The 16014-nt window shown below is 45.1% G+C and overlaps 1 protein-coding gene across 1 annotated transcript; it reads left to right on the top strand.

Moving 5' to 3' along the window:
• Positions 1-5182: 5182 nt before the first annotated feature.
• On the top strand, positions 5183-15381 carry LOC130267678 (E3 ubiquitin-protein ligase TRIM11-like). The gene is made up of 2 exons (XM_056517757.1): positions 5183-5370; positions 12712-15381. The coding sequence occupies exon 2, from the start codon at positions 12950-12952 to the stop codon at positions 14531-14533; it is 1584 nt and encodes a 527-aa protein (XP_056373732.1). The 5' UTR covers positions 5183-5370; positions 12712-12949; the 3' UTR covers positions 14534-15381.
• The last annotated feature ends 633 nt before the right edge of the window (positions 15382-16014 follow it).

Here is a 16014-nt window from a genome sequence, read left to right as displayed (position 1 = left end):
TAGATCCGCTGGATTTTGGGGGTTTGTTTAGGTCCAGTGATCCTGCTAGCATTAGCGGGGAAGTTGTAAGAACTCACTGTTTAGTTTCAAGCTGAGGCCGGCAGGCTTTGGCTCAGTAGTTGTCGTTGTAAGTTGCGCAGATCTTGACTCTTCAACGATCCGGAACCCAAGAGAAAGGCTGCAGCTCCCTTATATGGGCAGGGGCTGGCCATTTTAGGATTGGTCCACACCATCTGTCAATCAGCTTTACAGAGTGTTATGGGTAATCACATGACCCATGAACCTCCAAAGGTCCTTTTACTTACCATAGAGTACTAACCCGAATCACATGACCTAAGGCCCTGCGACACTATGAAGGTAAGCATACATATTATATACAGCATTTACATGTAATTTAACAGAATATTAACTATATGAGGGGTGACTAGGGGATGACTAGGGAAGCGGACCCCCACAGTTCCTAGGAACTCTGACTTTGGGGACCCCCAACCAAGGTACAGTATGAAATACGGTACCGGGACACCACTACTGCACATAGGACATCCAGGCAAGTCACGTACATTCTGAGTCCAGAGCCATGTTTATGGAGCCCAGAGCAGCCATGGACAGTCGTTTCTCCCGTGCAGCATGAGGATGCTCCTTTATGCAGGCGGGCACTTTGAATACCACAGCAGCTTTAATTTGATGTGGAATACACATGCAGAAATTCTGCCATGTAAATATAGCCTCAGTGTCACTGTGAGGAGATGAGATCGGGCAGGAGATGGAGCTGAATCACACACAGACTGTACAGTGGAGGCACAGTATGAAATTTGGAGCAGTAGGGCCCCCATACCTAATGAGCACACTAGAGCAGTGAGTTGACTGATATCGTTGTGTTGTACAGTGAGGTGACTGACATAGTAGTAGTAGTACAGTGAGGTGACTGACATAGGAGGAGGAGTACAGTGAGGTGACTGACATAGGAGGAGTAGCACAGTGAGGTGACTGACATAGGGGTAGTAGTACAGTTAGGGTTGCCACCTGGCTGGTATTTTTATATTAACCCCTTGCCGCAGTACGACGGGTATACCTTTCGCTGCGGCATAGGAGGGTTATGAATCGAGCTCAGGAGCTGAGCTCACTTCATACCCGCACGGTCCCGGCTGCTATCAGCAACCAGGACCCGTGGCTAATGCTGGACATCGCCGTCACGGCAGATGTCCGACATTAACTCTTTAGACGCGGCGATCAAATTTGATTCCCGCGTGTGAAAGTAAAAGCATCCCGGCAGCTCAGTCGGGCCGATCGGGACATCGCGATAAAATCGCGATGTCCCGATCAGCTAGGACACAGCAGAAGGGTGGCTTACCTGCCTCCTGCACGTCCGAACGGTGATTGATTGCTGCAAGCCTGAAATCCAGGCTTGAGCAATCAACCGCCGATAACTATGGCTTTGCAGTGATCTGTGTAAAAGGTCAATGTATGCAGTGTTATAGCCCCCTATGGGAGCTATAACACTGCAAAAAAAGTGAACAAAAAAAGTTAATAAAGATCATTTAACCCCTTCCCTAATAAAAGTTTGAATCACCCCCCTTTTCCCATAAAAAAAACTGTGTAAATAAAAATAGACATATGTGGTATCTCCGCCTGCGTAAATGTCCAAACTATAAAAATATATTGTTAATTAAACTGCACGGTCAATGGTGTATGCGCAAAAAAATAATAAGCAATCAAAAAGTCCGATCAAAAATATGGTACTGATAAAAACTTCAAATCACGGCGCAAAAAAATGAGTACATGGAACAATAAAAAGTTATAGGGGTCAGAAGAGGACAATTTTAAACGTATACATTTTCCTGCATGTAGTTATGATTTTTTTCCGGAGTAATAAAAAAATCAAACCTATATATGTAGGTGTGACGGATCCATCTGCTGGTTAACCTCTTCGCCCCAATTAGAACGTTGTGGTTAACCGCAGACACCTCTCCATTCCATGCGTACGGGTGGTCGTCGTTCGCCGACCACGAGGCGGCGGCCGTTTTTGGGGCCCGAGGAAAATCAGCAGTGTTCGGTGCAAATCCTATGGAACTAAATGCGGACCCTTTATCTGCCAAACACCGCTGGAAGCTGCCGCCCGCCTTCTATTTCGTCGAGGCATATGAACACCGGTCCGTTCGGGAATTTTGGACATTCATGGGGACTTTACCCAGATCGCCATCCCATGGAGTCATTCGTATATCGAAGGACTTTGACTCCATGGCGATTGAAATAGATACATCGGATCTGAGCGCTATTCGGTAGAAATATGCACTCCGATCCAGGCTATCTGGGGATACGTTACACAAACCATATTTCTTCATTTATGCATTTTAATATGTTTTCTTATTGTATTCTGAAATGGCGATTGTCTCTATCCTGGGAGATAATTGGATTTCTTCCCAGTTGTCTCCGGGATAGAGAAGAAGGAGGTATGGGCAAAGTGGGAAGGGCTTATGTTGAAGCCACTGCAATTGGCTACTGTCCACTATGTTTTACAGTCTTCCATCAGGTCCCCTAGGGGAGTGCCCACCTTGTGGAGACCTGCATAAATACCGGGCAGGTAGCCCCATTAAATTCATTCCTGTTTGACCCTCAAGACGGAGCTGGTCTCATTTGTGGGGGAATTACTATTGGGACAGCGCTTTCGTTATTTCTAGCTTTGGAAGGAGTTCGACTGATTTGCTGATCGGGAGCGGCCGCGTTCGTATCCTCCGGTTGGGAGTTGGATGGTCGGCTGGAACCAACCTGCATTCCTGGAAAAGGGGAACATTCCAAGTGGCGGCTTCCTCTACCAGGCGGGGAGTGTCGTAACAGTAGGGTATCGTTTTAATCATATGGACCTACAGAATAAAAATAATTGTTAGGATTCGGCAGGCTGGATGTGGATCCTCTGTGTCAGCGAGGGATTGGCGTGGACCGTGTCGGTGGACCGGTTCTAGGTTGCTACTGGTATTCACCAGAGCCCGCCGCAAAGCGGGATGGTCTTTCTGCGGCGGTAGCAACCAGGTCGAATCCACCGGCAACGGCTCAACCTCGCTGACTGCTGAGAAGGCGTGGGACAGAAGGACTAGACAGAGGCAAGGTCAGACGTAGCAGAAGGTCGGGGCAGGCGGCAAGGTTCGTAGTCAATGTCGATAGCAAGAGGTCAGGAACACTGGTAAGGCAAACACTATAAATGCTTTCTCTGGCACAAGGCAACAAGATCCGGCAAGGAAGTGAAGGGGAAGTGAGGTTATATGAGCAGGGAGCAGGTGAAGGCTAATTAGACTGATTGGGCCAGGCACCAATCATTGGTGCACTGGCCCTTTAAATCTTAGAGAGCTGGCGCGTGCGCGCGCGCCCTAAGGAGCGGAGCCGTGCGCGCCAGGACGTGACAGCCGGGGACCGGGGCAGGTGAGTGACTTGGGATGCGATTCGCGAGCGGGCGCGTCCCGCTATGCGAATCGCATCCCCACCGGCAGTGTCAGTGCAGCGCTCCCGGTCAGCGGGTCTGACCGGGGCGCTGCAGAGAGAGGAACGCCGCGAGCGCTCCGGGGAGGAGCAGGGACCCGAGTGCTCGGTGTAACAATAATGTGTCATTTTTAATGAAAAATGTACTGCGTAGAAACAGAAGCCCCCAAAATTTACAAAATGGCGTTTTTTCTTCCATTTTGTCTCACAATGATTTTTTTGCCCATTTTGCCATAGATATTTGGGTAAAATGACTGATATCATTACAAATAGACTTGGCGGTGCAAAAAATAAGCCATCATATGGATTTTTAGGTGCAAAATTGAAAGGGTTATGATTTTTAAAAGGTAAGGAGGAAAAAAACGAAAGTGCAAAAACGGAAAAACGCTATGTCCTTAAGGGGTTAAATATACTGGCAATGCAATAGCCGGTGTGAGGTGGAAATTTGCGCACCGAGCAGACTTGCATCTGCTCCTCCCCTCAGCTCTACGAAGATTATCGAAGCTATAACTGGGTGGGAGGGCAGAACGAAGGCAGAGCAGGGGGGAGAGAGGAGGTACACGCCCCCCTCATTTCCCCTCCCCTGCTCTGCCTTCAGAGGATGCAGGTCTGCACGGGAGAAAGAACACAGAGCACGGGAGAGAGGATGTACACGGCTCCTCATCTCCTTCCTGAGCTCTGCCTGTGTTCACTGAACGGGAGGATGACAAAGTACATGGGCTGGAGATGTATAGACTGCAGGGGCTGAGGAATAAATCTCGGACTAGGGATGATTTCTACGTGTGAAGGGATGGGGGGGGGGTGGAGTGTGCATTTCTACTTCCCTGAATGAACCCCCTGCATTTCTACGTCCCTGTATAAACCCCGTGCATTTTTAAATCCCTATATGAACCCCCTGCATTTCTGCTTCCCTGTAGGAACCCCCTGCATCTCTGGTTCCCTGTAGGAACACTGACATAGAAATGCACAGGGTTCATCCAGTGATGTTCATGTTCTGTACAAACCCCATTCATTTCTATGTCCTCTTTATGGGGCTAATGAACACCCCATGAAAAAGCAGAAGCCAGCCCGTGCAGTTAGTCCTCCCCCTTGCAGCCCAAGGAAACCTGCTTTATAGACAGCACACAAATATATATTCATATATATATATATATATATATATATATATATACATACACAGCGTTGTACACAGCACACTAATTGAACTCATTCCTGGTTGGGATACACTAGCATACACACACAAAAGGGACTACAACTCCCAGCATGTATCATTCAGGAGTCTTCAATCTGTGGTATAACACCAGCATGCTGCCTCTGTAGTCTCCTGGGGGTTGTAGTTCACAACACCTCTATTGTCTCTCAGAAGTCTCCTGGGGGTTGTAGTTCACCACACCTCTACAGGATGACTCCAAGTGTTACAAAACTACAACTCCCAGCATTCCCTGGTTGGGAAACACTTCCTTCACACACTCCCCCCTCCCTTTCACACATATAAATCATCCCTAGTCCGAGATTTATTCCCCAGCCCCTGCAGGCTATACATCCCCAGCCCGTGTACTTTGTCGTCATCCTCCCGTTCAGAGAACACAGGCAGAGCTCAGGGAGGAGATGAGAGGGGCGTACACCTTCTCCCTCCCCCCTATCTTCGCTCAGAGGGGAGGAGCGAACGCAAGTCTGCATGGGTCCCAAATTTCCACCTCACACCGATATTTAACCTGCCCCTCACTAACATTGAAAATGTCTCCCAACTCCTCCTACTGCTGTTCCCGCCTTGCAAGGCCACACCCCCCCCAAACTTGATTGGTTGGCTTCAACATAATGGAGTTTGCAGCTTATACTAGAGGACTGGGTTTGCACTATACCCTCTATAAGATTTCATGGGAGCAGATGCAGCCTCTTGTGAGTATGAGACATTTCCTCTCGTACCAAAATAAGAAAACAATTCATAACTTTAAAGGTTGAGGATAAAGCATGTAGTACATTATGAGGGCGTTTTGTTATGTGTGAATAATATCATGATATTTGGTACTACTACAACCAAGTGATAATCACTTGCACAGTGTTTGCCAACCGGGATACATCCAGCTGTAGCAAGACTACAACTCCCAGCATTCCTTGACATGGCCTATGGCTCTGCATTTGACCCAAAGTGCAGTAGAACCAAAGCTACAACGTTCAGCATGTTGCATTATAACCTATATTCTACTTCTATGTAGTTATGTAGTGCACCATGCTGGGAGTTGTAGTTTTGGTTTGGGGCAGAGGCATAGGCTGCATCAGGGCATGCTGGGAGTTGTAGTTTTGGTTTGGGGCAGTTGCAGAGGCATAGGCTGCATCAGGGCATGCTGGGAGTTGTAGTTTTGGTTTGGGGCAGTTGCAGAGGCATAGGCTGCATCAGGGCATGCTGGGAGTTATAATTTTGGTTTGGGGCACCTGCAGAGGCATAGGCTGTATCAGGGCATGCTGGGAGTTGTAGTTTTGGATTGGGGCAGCTGCAGAGGCATAGGCTGCATCAGGGCATGCTGGGAGTTGTAGTTTTGGTTTGGGGCAGCTGCAGAGGCATAGGCTGCATCAGGGCATGCTGGGAGTTGTAGCTAGTAACTAACTGAAATTCCCAAATTTAATAAGACGCTATCAAAAGGTCCCATCAAAACATACATGAATAGCCCTGTATAGGGAGAAATAAGGTAAAGGGGTCAGAAGAGGATAAAATTTCCCCCACATATGTATTCTCTTTTATCACTCCCTGTGATGCCATACATATATAATTATGCAAATTAACAGCCGATAATTATTATTATTATTATTTTTTTTTTTTTTTTGCAAGAAAGGTGGCAACCCTAAGTTCAGTGAGGTGACTGTAATAAAAGAAATAGTACAGCAAGGTGACTGACATAGGAGTAGTACAGTGAGGTGACTGACATAGGAGTAGTACAGTGAGGTGACTGACATAGGAGTAGTACAGTGAGGTGACTGACATAGTAGTAGTACAGTGAGGTGACTGACATAGGAGTAGTACAGTGAGGTGACTGACATAGGAGTAGTACAGTGAGGTGACTGACATAGGAGTAGTACAGTGAGGTGACTGACATAGGAGTAGTACAGTGAGGTGACTGACATAGGAGTAGTACAGTGAGGTGACTGACATAGGAGTAGTACAGAGAGGTGACTGACATAGAAGTAGTAGTAGTACAGTGAGGTGACTGACATAGGAGTAGTACAGTGAGGTGACTGACATAGAAGTAGTACAGTGAGGTGACTGACATAGTAGTAGTACAGTGAGGTGACTGACATAGTAGTAGTACAGTGAGGTGACTGACATAGGAGTAGTACAGTGAGGTGACTGACATAGGAGTAGTACAGTGAGGTGACTGACATAGGAGTAGTACAGTGAGGTGACTGACATAGAAGTAGTACAGTGAGGTGACTGACATAGGAGTAGTACAGTGAGGTGACTGACATAGGAGTAGTACAGTGAGGTGACTGACATAGGAGTAGTACAGAGAGGTGACTGACATAGAAGTAGTAGTAGTACAGTGAGGTGACTGACATAGTAGTACAGTAAGGTGACTGACATAGTAGTACAGTGATGTGACTGACATAGGAGTAGTAGTACTGCGATGTGACTGACATAGGAGGAGTAGTACAGTGAGGTGACTGACATAGGAGGAGTAGTACAGTGAGGTGACTGACATAGGAGGAGTAGTACAGTGAGGTGACTGACATAGGAGTAGTACAGTGAGGTGACTGACATAGAAGTAGTACAGTGAGGTGACTGACATAGAAGTAGTACAGTGAGGTGACTGACATAGAAATAGTACAGTGAGGTGACTGACATAGAAGTAGTAGTAGTACAGTGAGGTGACTGACATAGTAGTACAGTGAGGTGACTGACATAGGAGTAGTACAGTGAGGTGACTGACATAGTAGTACTGCGATGTGACTGACATAGGAGGAGTAGTACAGTGAGGTGACTGACATAGGAGGAGTAGTACAGTGAGGTGACTGACCTACAAGTAGTAGTACAGTGAGGTGACTGACATAGAAGTAGTACAGTGAGGTGACTGACATAGGAGTAGTACAGTGAGGTGACTGACATAGAAGTAGTACAGTGAGGTGACTGACATAGAAGTAGTGCAGTGAGGTGACTGACATAGGAGTAGTACAGTGAGGTGACTGACATAGGAGTAGTACAGTGAGGTGACTGACATAGGAGTAGTACAGTGAGGTGACTGACATAGGAGTAGTACAGTGAGGTGACTGACATAGGAGTAGTACAGTGAGGTGACTGACATAGAAGTAGTACAGTGAGGTGACTGACATAGAAGTAGTACAGTGAGGTGACTGACATAGAAGTAGTAGTAGTACAGTGAGGTGACTGACATAGTAGTACAGTGAGGTGACTGACCTAGAAGTAGTACAGTGAGGTGACTGACCTAGAAGTAGTACAGTGAGGTGACTGACATAGAAGTAGTACAGTGAGATGACTGACATAGGAGTAGTACAGTGAGGTGACTGACATAGGAGTAGTACAGTGAGGTGACTGACATAGGAGTAGTACAGTGAGGTGACTGACATAGGAGTAGTACAGTGAGGTGACTGACATAGGAGGAGGAGTACAGTGAGGTGACTGACATAGGAGTAGTACAGTGAGGTGACTGACATAGGAGTAGTACAGTGAGGTGACTGACATAGGAGTAGTACAGTGAGGTGACTGACATAGGAGTAGTACAGTGAGGTGACTGACATAGGAGTAGTACAGTGAGGTGACTGACAGTTTAATAAGACGCTATCAAAAGGTCCCATCAAAACATAAATGAATAGCCCTGTAAAGGGGTCAGAAGAGGATAAAATTTCCCCCACATATGTATTCTCTTTTATCACTCCCTGTGATGCCATACATATATAATTATGCAAATTAACAGCCGATAATTTTTTTTTTTTTTTTTTTTTTGCAAGAAAGGTGGCAACCCTAAGTTCAGTGAGGTGACTGTAATAAAAGAAATAGTACAGCAAGGTGACTGACATAGTAGTGCAGTGAGGTGACTGACATAGGAGTAGTGCAGTGAGGTGACTGACATAGGAGTAGTACAGTGAGGTGACTGACATAGGAGTAGTACAGTGAGGTGACTGACATAGTAGTACAGTGAGGTGACTGACAGAAGTAGTACAGTGAGGTGACTGACATAGTAGTACAGTGAGGTGACTGACATAGTAGTACAGTGAGGTGACTGACATAGGAGTAGTACAGTGAGGTGACTGACATAGTAGTACAGTGAGGTGACTGACATAGGAGTAGTACAGTGAGGTGACTGACATAGGAGTAGTACAGTGAGGTGACTGACATAGGAGTAGTACAGTGAGGTGACTGACATAGGAGTAGTACAGTGAGGTGACTGACATAGAAGTAGTACAGTGAGGTGACTGACATAGGAGTAGTACAGTGAGGTGACTGACATAGAAGTAGTACAGTGAGGTGACTGACATAGAAGTAGTACAGTGAGGTGACTGACATAGAAGTAGTACAGTGAGGTGACTGACATAGTAGTAGTGAGGTGACTGAGATAGTAGTACAGTGATGTGACTGACATAGGAGTAGTAGTACTGCGATGTGACTGACATAGGAGGAGTAGTACAGTGAGGTGACTGACATACAAGTAGTAGTACAGTGAGGTGACTGACATAGGAGGAGTAGTACAGTGAGGTGACTGACATATGAGTAGTACAGTGAGGTGACTGACATAGGAGTAGTACAGTGAGGTGACTGACATAGAAGTAGTACAGTGAGGTGACTGACATAGAAGTAGTACAGTGAGGTGACTGACATAGAAGTAGTACAGTGAGGTGACTGACATAGAAGTAGTAGTAGTACAGTGAGGTGACTGACATAGGAGTAGTACAGTGAGGTGACTGACATAGGAGTAGTAGTACTGCGATGTGACTGACATAGGAGGAGTAGTACAGTGAGGTGACTGACATACAAGTAGTAGTACAGTGAGGTGACTGACATAGGAGGAGTAGTACAGTGAGGTGACTGACCTACAAGTAGTAGTACAGTGAGGTGACTGACATAGAAGTAGTACAGTGAGGTGACTGACATAGTAGTACAGTGAGGTGACTGACATAGGAGTAGTACAGTGAGGTGACTGACAGGAGTAGTAGTACAGTGAGGTGACCGACAGTAGTAGTAGTAGTACAGTGAGGTGACTGACATAGGAGTAGTACAGTGAGGTGACTGACAGGAGTAGTAGTACAGTGAGGTGACCGACAGTAGTAGTAGTACAGTGAGGTGACTGACAGGAGTAGTAGTACAGTGAGGTGACCGACAGTAGTAGTAGTACAGTGAGGTGACTGACATAGTAGTACAGTAAGATGACTGACATAGGAGTAGTACAGTAAGATGACTGACATAGGAGTAGTACAGTAAGATGACATACATAGGAGTAGTACAGTGAGGTGAATGACATAGGAGTAGTACAGTGAGGTGAATGACATAGTAGTAGTAGTACAGTGAGGTGACTGACATAGTAGTACAGTGAGGTGACTGACATAGGAGTAGTAGTAGTACAGTGAGGTGACTAACAGGAGTCGTAGTACAGTCAGGTGACTGACATAGGAGTAGTAGTACAGTCAGGTGACTGACGTAGGAGTAGTAGTACAGTGAGGTGACTGACGTAGGAGTAGTAGTACAGTGAGGTGACTGACATAGGAGTAGTACAGTGAGATGACTGACAGGAGTAGTAGTACAATGAGGTGACCGACAGGAGTAGTAGTACAGTGAGGTGACTGACATAGGAGTAGTAGTACAGTGAGATGACTGACGTAGGAGTAGTAGTACAGTCAGGTGACTGACATAGGAGTAGTACAGTCAGGTGACTGACATAGGAGTAGTACAGTGAGGTGACTGACATAGGAGTAGTACAGTCAGGTGACTGACATAGGAGTAGTACAGTGAGGTGACTGACATAGGAGTAGTACAGTGAGGTGACTGACATAGGAGTAGTACAGTGAGGTGACTGACATAGGAGTAGTAGTAGTACAGTGAGGTGACTGACATAGGAGTAGTACAGTCAGGTGACTGACATAGGAGTAGTAGTACAGTCAGGTGACTGACATAGGAGTAGTACAGTGAGGTGACTGACATAGGAGTAGTACAGTCAGGTGACTGACATAGGAGTAGTACAGTCAGGTGACTGACATAGGAGTAGTACAGTGAGGTGACTGACATAGGAGTAGTACAGTGAGGTGACCGATGTTGGAGTAGTAGTACAGTGAGGTGACTGAGATAGGAGGAGTAGTACATTTATTTTTATTTTTTATTTATCCAAAAAGGATTACATTTATTACATACTTATAGGATATTAACATACTTCTGTAACCTAATACATTATTCTCTGTGTCACTTGAACACAGATTACTGTTAGGGCTTCACTCACTATGCCCTAGCAGTAGGCTGACTGAACGGGCTTTCCTTTCGAGGTCCCCAGGTCTGACTGCAGTTAGTTCCTCCAGTGTTTGATTAAGTTACCGGACAACCGGTAATACCATTGGAGTAGGAAATCCCCTAGCGAATCCCCTGAATACCGGGCCAATCAAAGTGTTAAAGGGGTACTCTACCCCTAAACATCTTATCCCCTATTCAAAAGAATAGGGGATAAGATGTCTTATCACGGGGGTCTGGCTGCTGGGACCTCCTGCGATTTCTGACGTGGCACCCAAGTTATCCGGTGCATGGAACGAACTCTGCTCCATGACGGATGATGGGTAACCACAGCCGTCAAGCCCCCTCCTTTCCTAGACATGAGTGTAGGGGGCGTATCATGTCATCACAAACTCAGATGCTCCAAGCTTCTGTGTTCGGCCCAGAGATTAGACATCTTATCCCCTATTTTTTGGATGGGGATAAGATGTCTTGGGGCGGAGTACCACTTTAAACAAACAGTGATCTGAGGTTCCTACCATTCTGCCCATACTCCAGAGGGCGCCAAAGAACTAGAGCTGTATGTGACAGCTGGATAAATAGGGATGATCGGAGCTGTCAGTGACAGCCCCGATCATCCTAAGGGATAGGAGCGAGGTTGCATTGGTGCAACCTCCTCCTATCCCCTGCCATTAGTCAGCAATTAGTTTTAGTTTTGCAACATCTGGAGGGTCACAGTTTGGAGACCACTACTACAGTGGTGCCCAAACGGTAGCCCTCCAGATGTTGCAAAACTACAACTCTCAGCATGCCTAGACTGCCCAGGCATGCTGGGAGTTGTAGTTCTGTAACATCTGTCCCTTCAGATTTTGAAATTTTCATGAAAGTTTTGAAAATTGCTGCTATACTTTTAAGCCCTCTAATGTTTTCAAAAAGTAAAAATTATGTCCATTTTATGATGCCAACATAAAGTAGACATATTGGGGGAGATTTATCAAAACCTGAGCAGAGGAAAACTTGCCCAGTTGCCCATAGCAACCAATCAGCTTGCTTCTTTCATTTTCATGAAGGCCTGTGAAAAATGAAAGAAGCGCTCTGATTGGTTGCTATGGGCAACTGGACAACTTTTCCTCTGCACAGGTTTTGATAAATCTCCCCCATTGTATTTGTGAATCAATATAAAATTTATTTGGAATATCCATTTTCCTTTCAAGCAGAGAGTTTCAAAGTTAGAAAAATGCAACATTTTCTACATTTTTCATGAAATTTGGAGATTTTTCACCAAGAAAGGATGCAAGTAACGATGAAAATTTACCACTAAAATAAAGTAGAATATGTCACGAAAAAACAATCTCAGAATCAGAATAATCGGTAAAAAGCATCTTAGAGTGACAGTGGTCAGAATTGCAAAAAAGGGCTGAGTCCTTAAGGTGAAAATGAGCTGCCTCCTTAAGGGGTTAAATTCTACTATGTTGTATTACCACAGCCATGGAGGTCGTAGCACTTGCCACGTAATACAATTTTTTATATCTATGATGTTCGCGGAATGACAAAAAAAAAGACAGAAAAACTACAGTTGTTTACTTTTCTACAAACCGCCTGATTTCCCTGTAAACCTCAACCTTGGTAAATCTATTCCCTCATCTATACTAGAAATGTTATATTTCCGAAAGATATTTATTACATTTTTCAAAAATAGAAAAATAAAAGATGGGACAAATAAGTTTACCAAATTCATATTGGTGAATTTTTACTGAGGTGGTAACGATCTTATGTTTCTTTTAATTACAACTAAAAAAAATCCTGACTTTTACTTTTAGAATCTTTTTTTCTGCAAGTAACAACCCAGCTCTACATGTGAGCACACAGAAGACCATGAATATACAGCAGACAGACCATACGACTGTCGAAAGTGTCTATGAAAAGGTTAATAGGGATTGATCTCCTGCTGTTCAGCCCTGCCCTGTGGAGACACGTATAAAGCCCACCCTCTGTCCCGCCCTCTGTTTTCTGAGCGGGAGAGAATTGTAGTTTAGTTTTTCACTTCCTGTGTCAGCCATGGCATGTGCTTATCTGAGAGAGGAGATGAACTGCTCCATTTGCCTGAACACTTATACAGATCCTGTACTGCTGAGATGTGGACATAACTTCTGCCGGGACTGTATTGATCGTGCGCTTGATACACAAGAGGGGTCTGGAGTTTATTCCTGTCCTGAATGCAGAAAAAGGTTTCAGCAGCGACCTGCTCTGATGAGGAACATTGCTCTGCGTAAGATAATGGATAGTTTCCTGCTTTTTCCACCAACAAAGAAAGAACCCGGGATCTTCTGCACTTACTGTGTGGACTCTCCTGTACCTGCTGTGATATCCTGTCTTCACTGTGAGGCTTCTCTGTGTGATAAACATCTGAGAGTTCACAGCAAATCACCAGAACATGTCTTCACTGATCCCAGCACTTCCTTGGTGGACAGGAAATGTTCTGTACATAGGAAGATTCTGGAATACTATTGCACTGAGGACGCTGCTTGTATCTGTGTGTACTGTTCAGTCGGAGAACATCGGGGACACCGGGTGGAGAGGCTGGATGAGGCCTGTGAGAAAAAGAAGAAGAAACTGAGAAATGTTCTCCAGAAACTGATCACAAAGAGAGAGGAGACTGAGGAAAGAGTCCAAAGTCTGGAGGAACATTGGAGAAAAGCTCTAGAAAAAGCATCTGGAGAAGAGGAGAGAGTCACTGCCCTGTTTATAGACCTGAGGAGACTGCTGGATGACCTGGAGAAGAGGGTCCTGAGTGAGATCTCCAGGCAGGAAAAGGAATCACTGTCATTGTCTGCTCTGATCCATCAGCTGGAAATAAAGAAGGACGAGCTGTCCAGGAAGATGAGACACATTGAGGAGCTGTGTAACATGACGAATCCACTGACTGTCTTACAGGAACAGGACACAGGTGACTTGTGTGATCCTGAGGAGGGGGGAGGGGATGAGGACACAGGGGGACATAATACACATGATGTAGATGATCTGGATGTGACTGTGATCTCAGACACATTCCGCACATTATGTGACATAATATCAGGTATAAGGAGTAGGATCTATGTGGAGCGTCCTGTAGACATATTACTGGATGTAAACACAGCTGCTAGTAGTATCCGTTTATCAGACGACCTGAAAACTGCAACCTGGAGACGAGAAAAACTGAATGGTCCACAAACGGCAGAGAGATTCCAGGATTATCCTCAGGTGATGAGCAACCAGAGATTTTTCTTTGGACGACATTACTGGGATGTGGAGATCAGTAGTTCAAGACTTTGGAGTGTGGGGATGTGTTATCCCAGTATAGACAGGAGAGGAGATCAGTCAGGCATTGGAGATAATAACAAGTCCTGGATTTTAAGAAGAAGGAGTAGGAATAAGTATTCAGTGAGACATGACAGGAAAGAGATCCAGATACCTTACAATATCTCCAGTGATAGATTCAGGATATATCTGGATTATGAGGCCGGGCAGCTGTCCTTTTATGAGCTTTGTGACCCCATTAGACACTTACACACCTTCACCACCACCTTCACCGGGCCCCTTCATGCTGCATTATGGGTAAGGGAAGGTTCTATAAAGATTTTAGGGGGAGGCAGAAACTGCTGAGAGAAACTGAGATTCTCATTGGTGGATTATTTAGCCAACAGGATGAATGAGAATGTGGGGTACAGGTGAGGATTCCTACACGGCAGCCGTCCTTATGACTAAATTGTCTAAGGCCTAAAAAATCATAGCTACCACACTCATAGTACCTGCTGTAAAGCTTCTATAGTAAACAGCATTGTGCACATAGGAGGAGATTTATCAAAATCTGTGCAGAGGAAAAGTGGCGTAGTTGCCCATAGCGACCAATCAGATCTCTGCTTTCATTTTTTACAGACCTCTTTAAAATAAAAGTGATCTGATTGGTTGCTATTCGAAACTGCACCACTCTTCCTCTGCGCAGTTGTTGACAAATCTCCCCCATAGTGCCTCTATAATGTTTCATCTATTTGGTAGATAGCGCTATATTAGTGTCTTCCAAAGGGCCCCATATAATGTGTAAGGGTACGTTCCCACACGGCGTATTTTGCTGCGTATTTGGTGCTGTGTATTTTCCTACCCATTGACTTCAACAGAGAAAATAAAATACGCAGCAGCAAATACGCAGCAAATACGCCGTGTGGGAATGTACCCTTAGAGTCAATTTAAAGGCCAAAATTCTGAATGTTGCTATGAGTAGAGAGCATGAGTGTACAAGGGATTTTCTCAGGCATCCTAGTTGGAGGAATTGGGAGTAAAGCGTGTCTTGCAATATTAATTCAATGTAATTAAAGACTTTGAATGTTTACAAATGACCTACTCCATGCTGTAAATTCTAATACTCAGCATATGTAAGTCTATATTGTAAATTATCTTGATATTTATAAACAAAAGCAATAAATTTACATTGTTATATTCTCCTGCTATTGCCTGAATATTTTTAGGGGATAAATATCTAATAACGGTGGGTCTGACTTCTGAGACCCCCACAATAACCAGAGTAGGGCTCCAGCTGTCAGAGAGAGCACGTGCTGCAGACAACATGCCCTCTCTTCATTTCTATATCTATAGAAGATACCCGTCTACAGCATATGCTCTCACTGACAGCTGGAGCCCTACTCTGGAGATGGTGGGGGTCCCAGTAGTCATACCCATTGCGATCAGAGGCTTATCCCATATCCCGTGGATAGGGTATAGGTTGTTTTTCACCGGACAACTCCTTTAAAGGAAAGTAAAGATTATTTTACATTCTTTACAGTTGTGTGGGACCACTGGTGGTAATATGTCTTCAGACCTGGATAAGGCTTTGTTTACATTTACACACATTTGATAGGAGGAATAGGGCAGCATGCAGGGTTATCCTTTCCACCAAAATTATGGACACTGTGCTGGAATCCAAAGGCCCTCATTATTTCTAAACCAGGCTCCTTAACCCCTTAAGGACTGAGCCCTTTTTCACCTTGCAATTCTGACCACTGTCACTTTATGCATTAACTCTGGGATGCTTTTGCCGATTATTCTGATTCCGAGATTTGTTTTTTCGTTGACATGTTTTTACTTTTGGA

Source organism: Hyla sarda, chromosome 4, assembly GCF_029499605.1.
Source record: "Hyla sarda isolate aHylSar1 chromosome 4, aHylSar1.hap1, whole genome shotgun sequence".
NCBI lineage: Eukaryota > Metazoa > Chordata > Amphibia > Anura > Hylidae > Hyla > Hyla sarda.
This window is presented reverse-complemented; position numbering and strand designations above follow the sequence as displayed.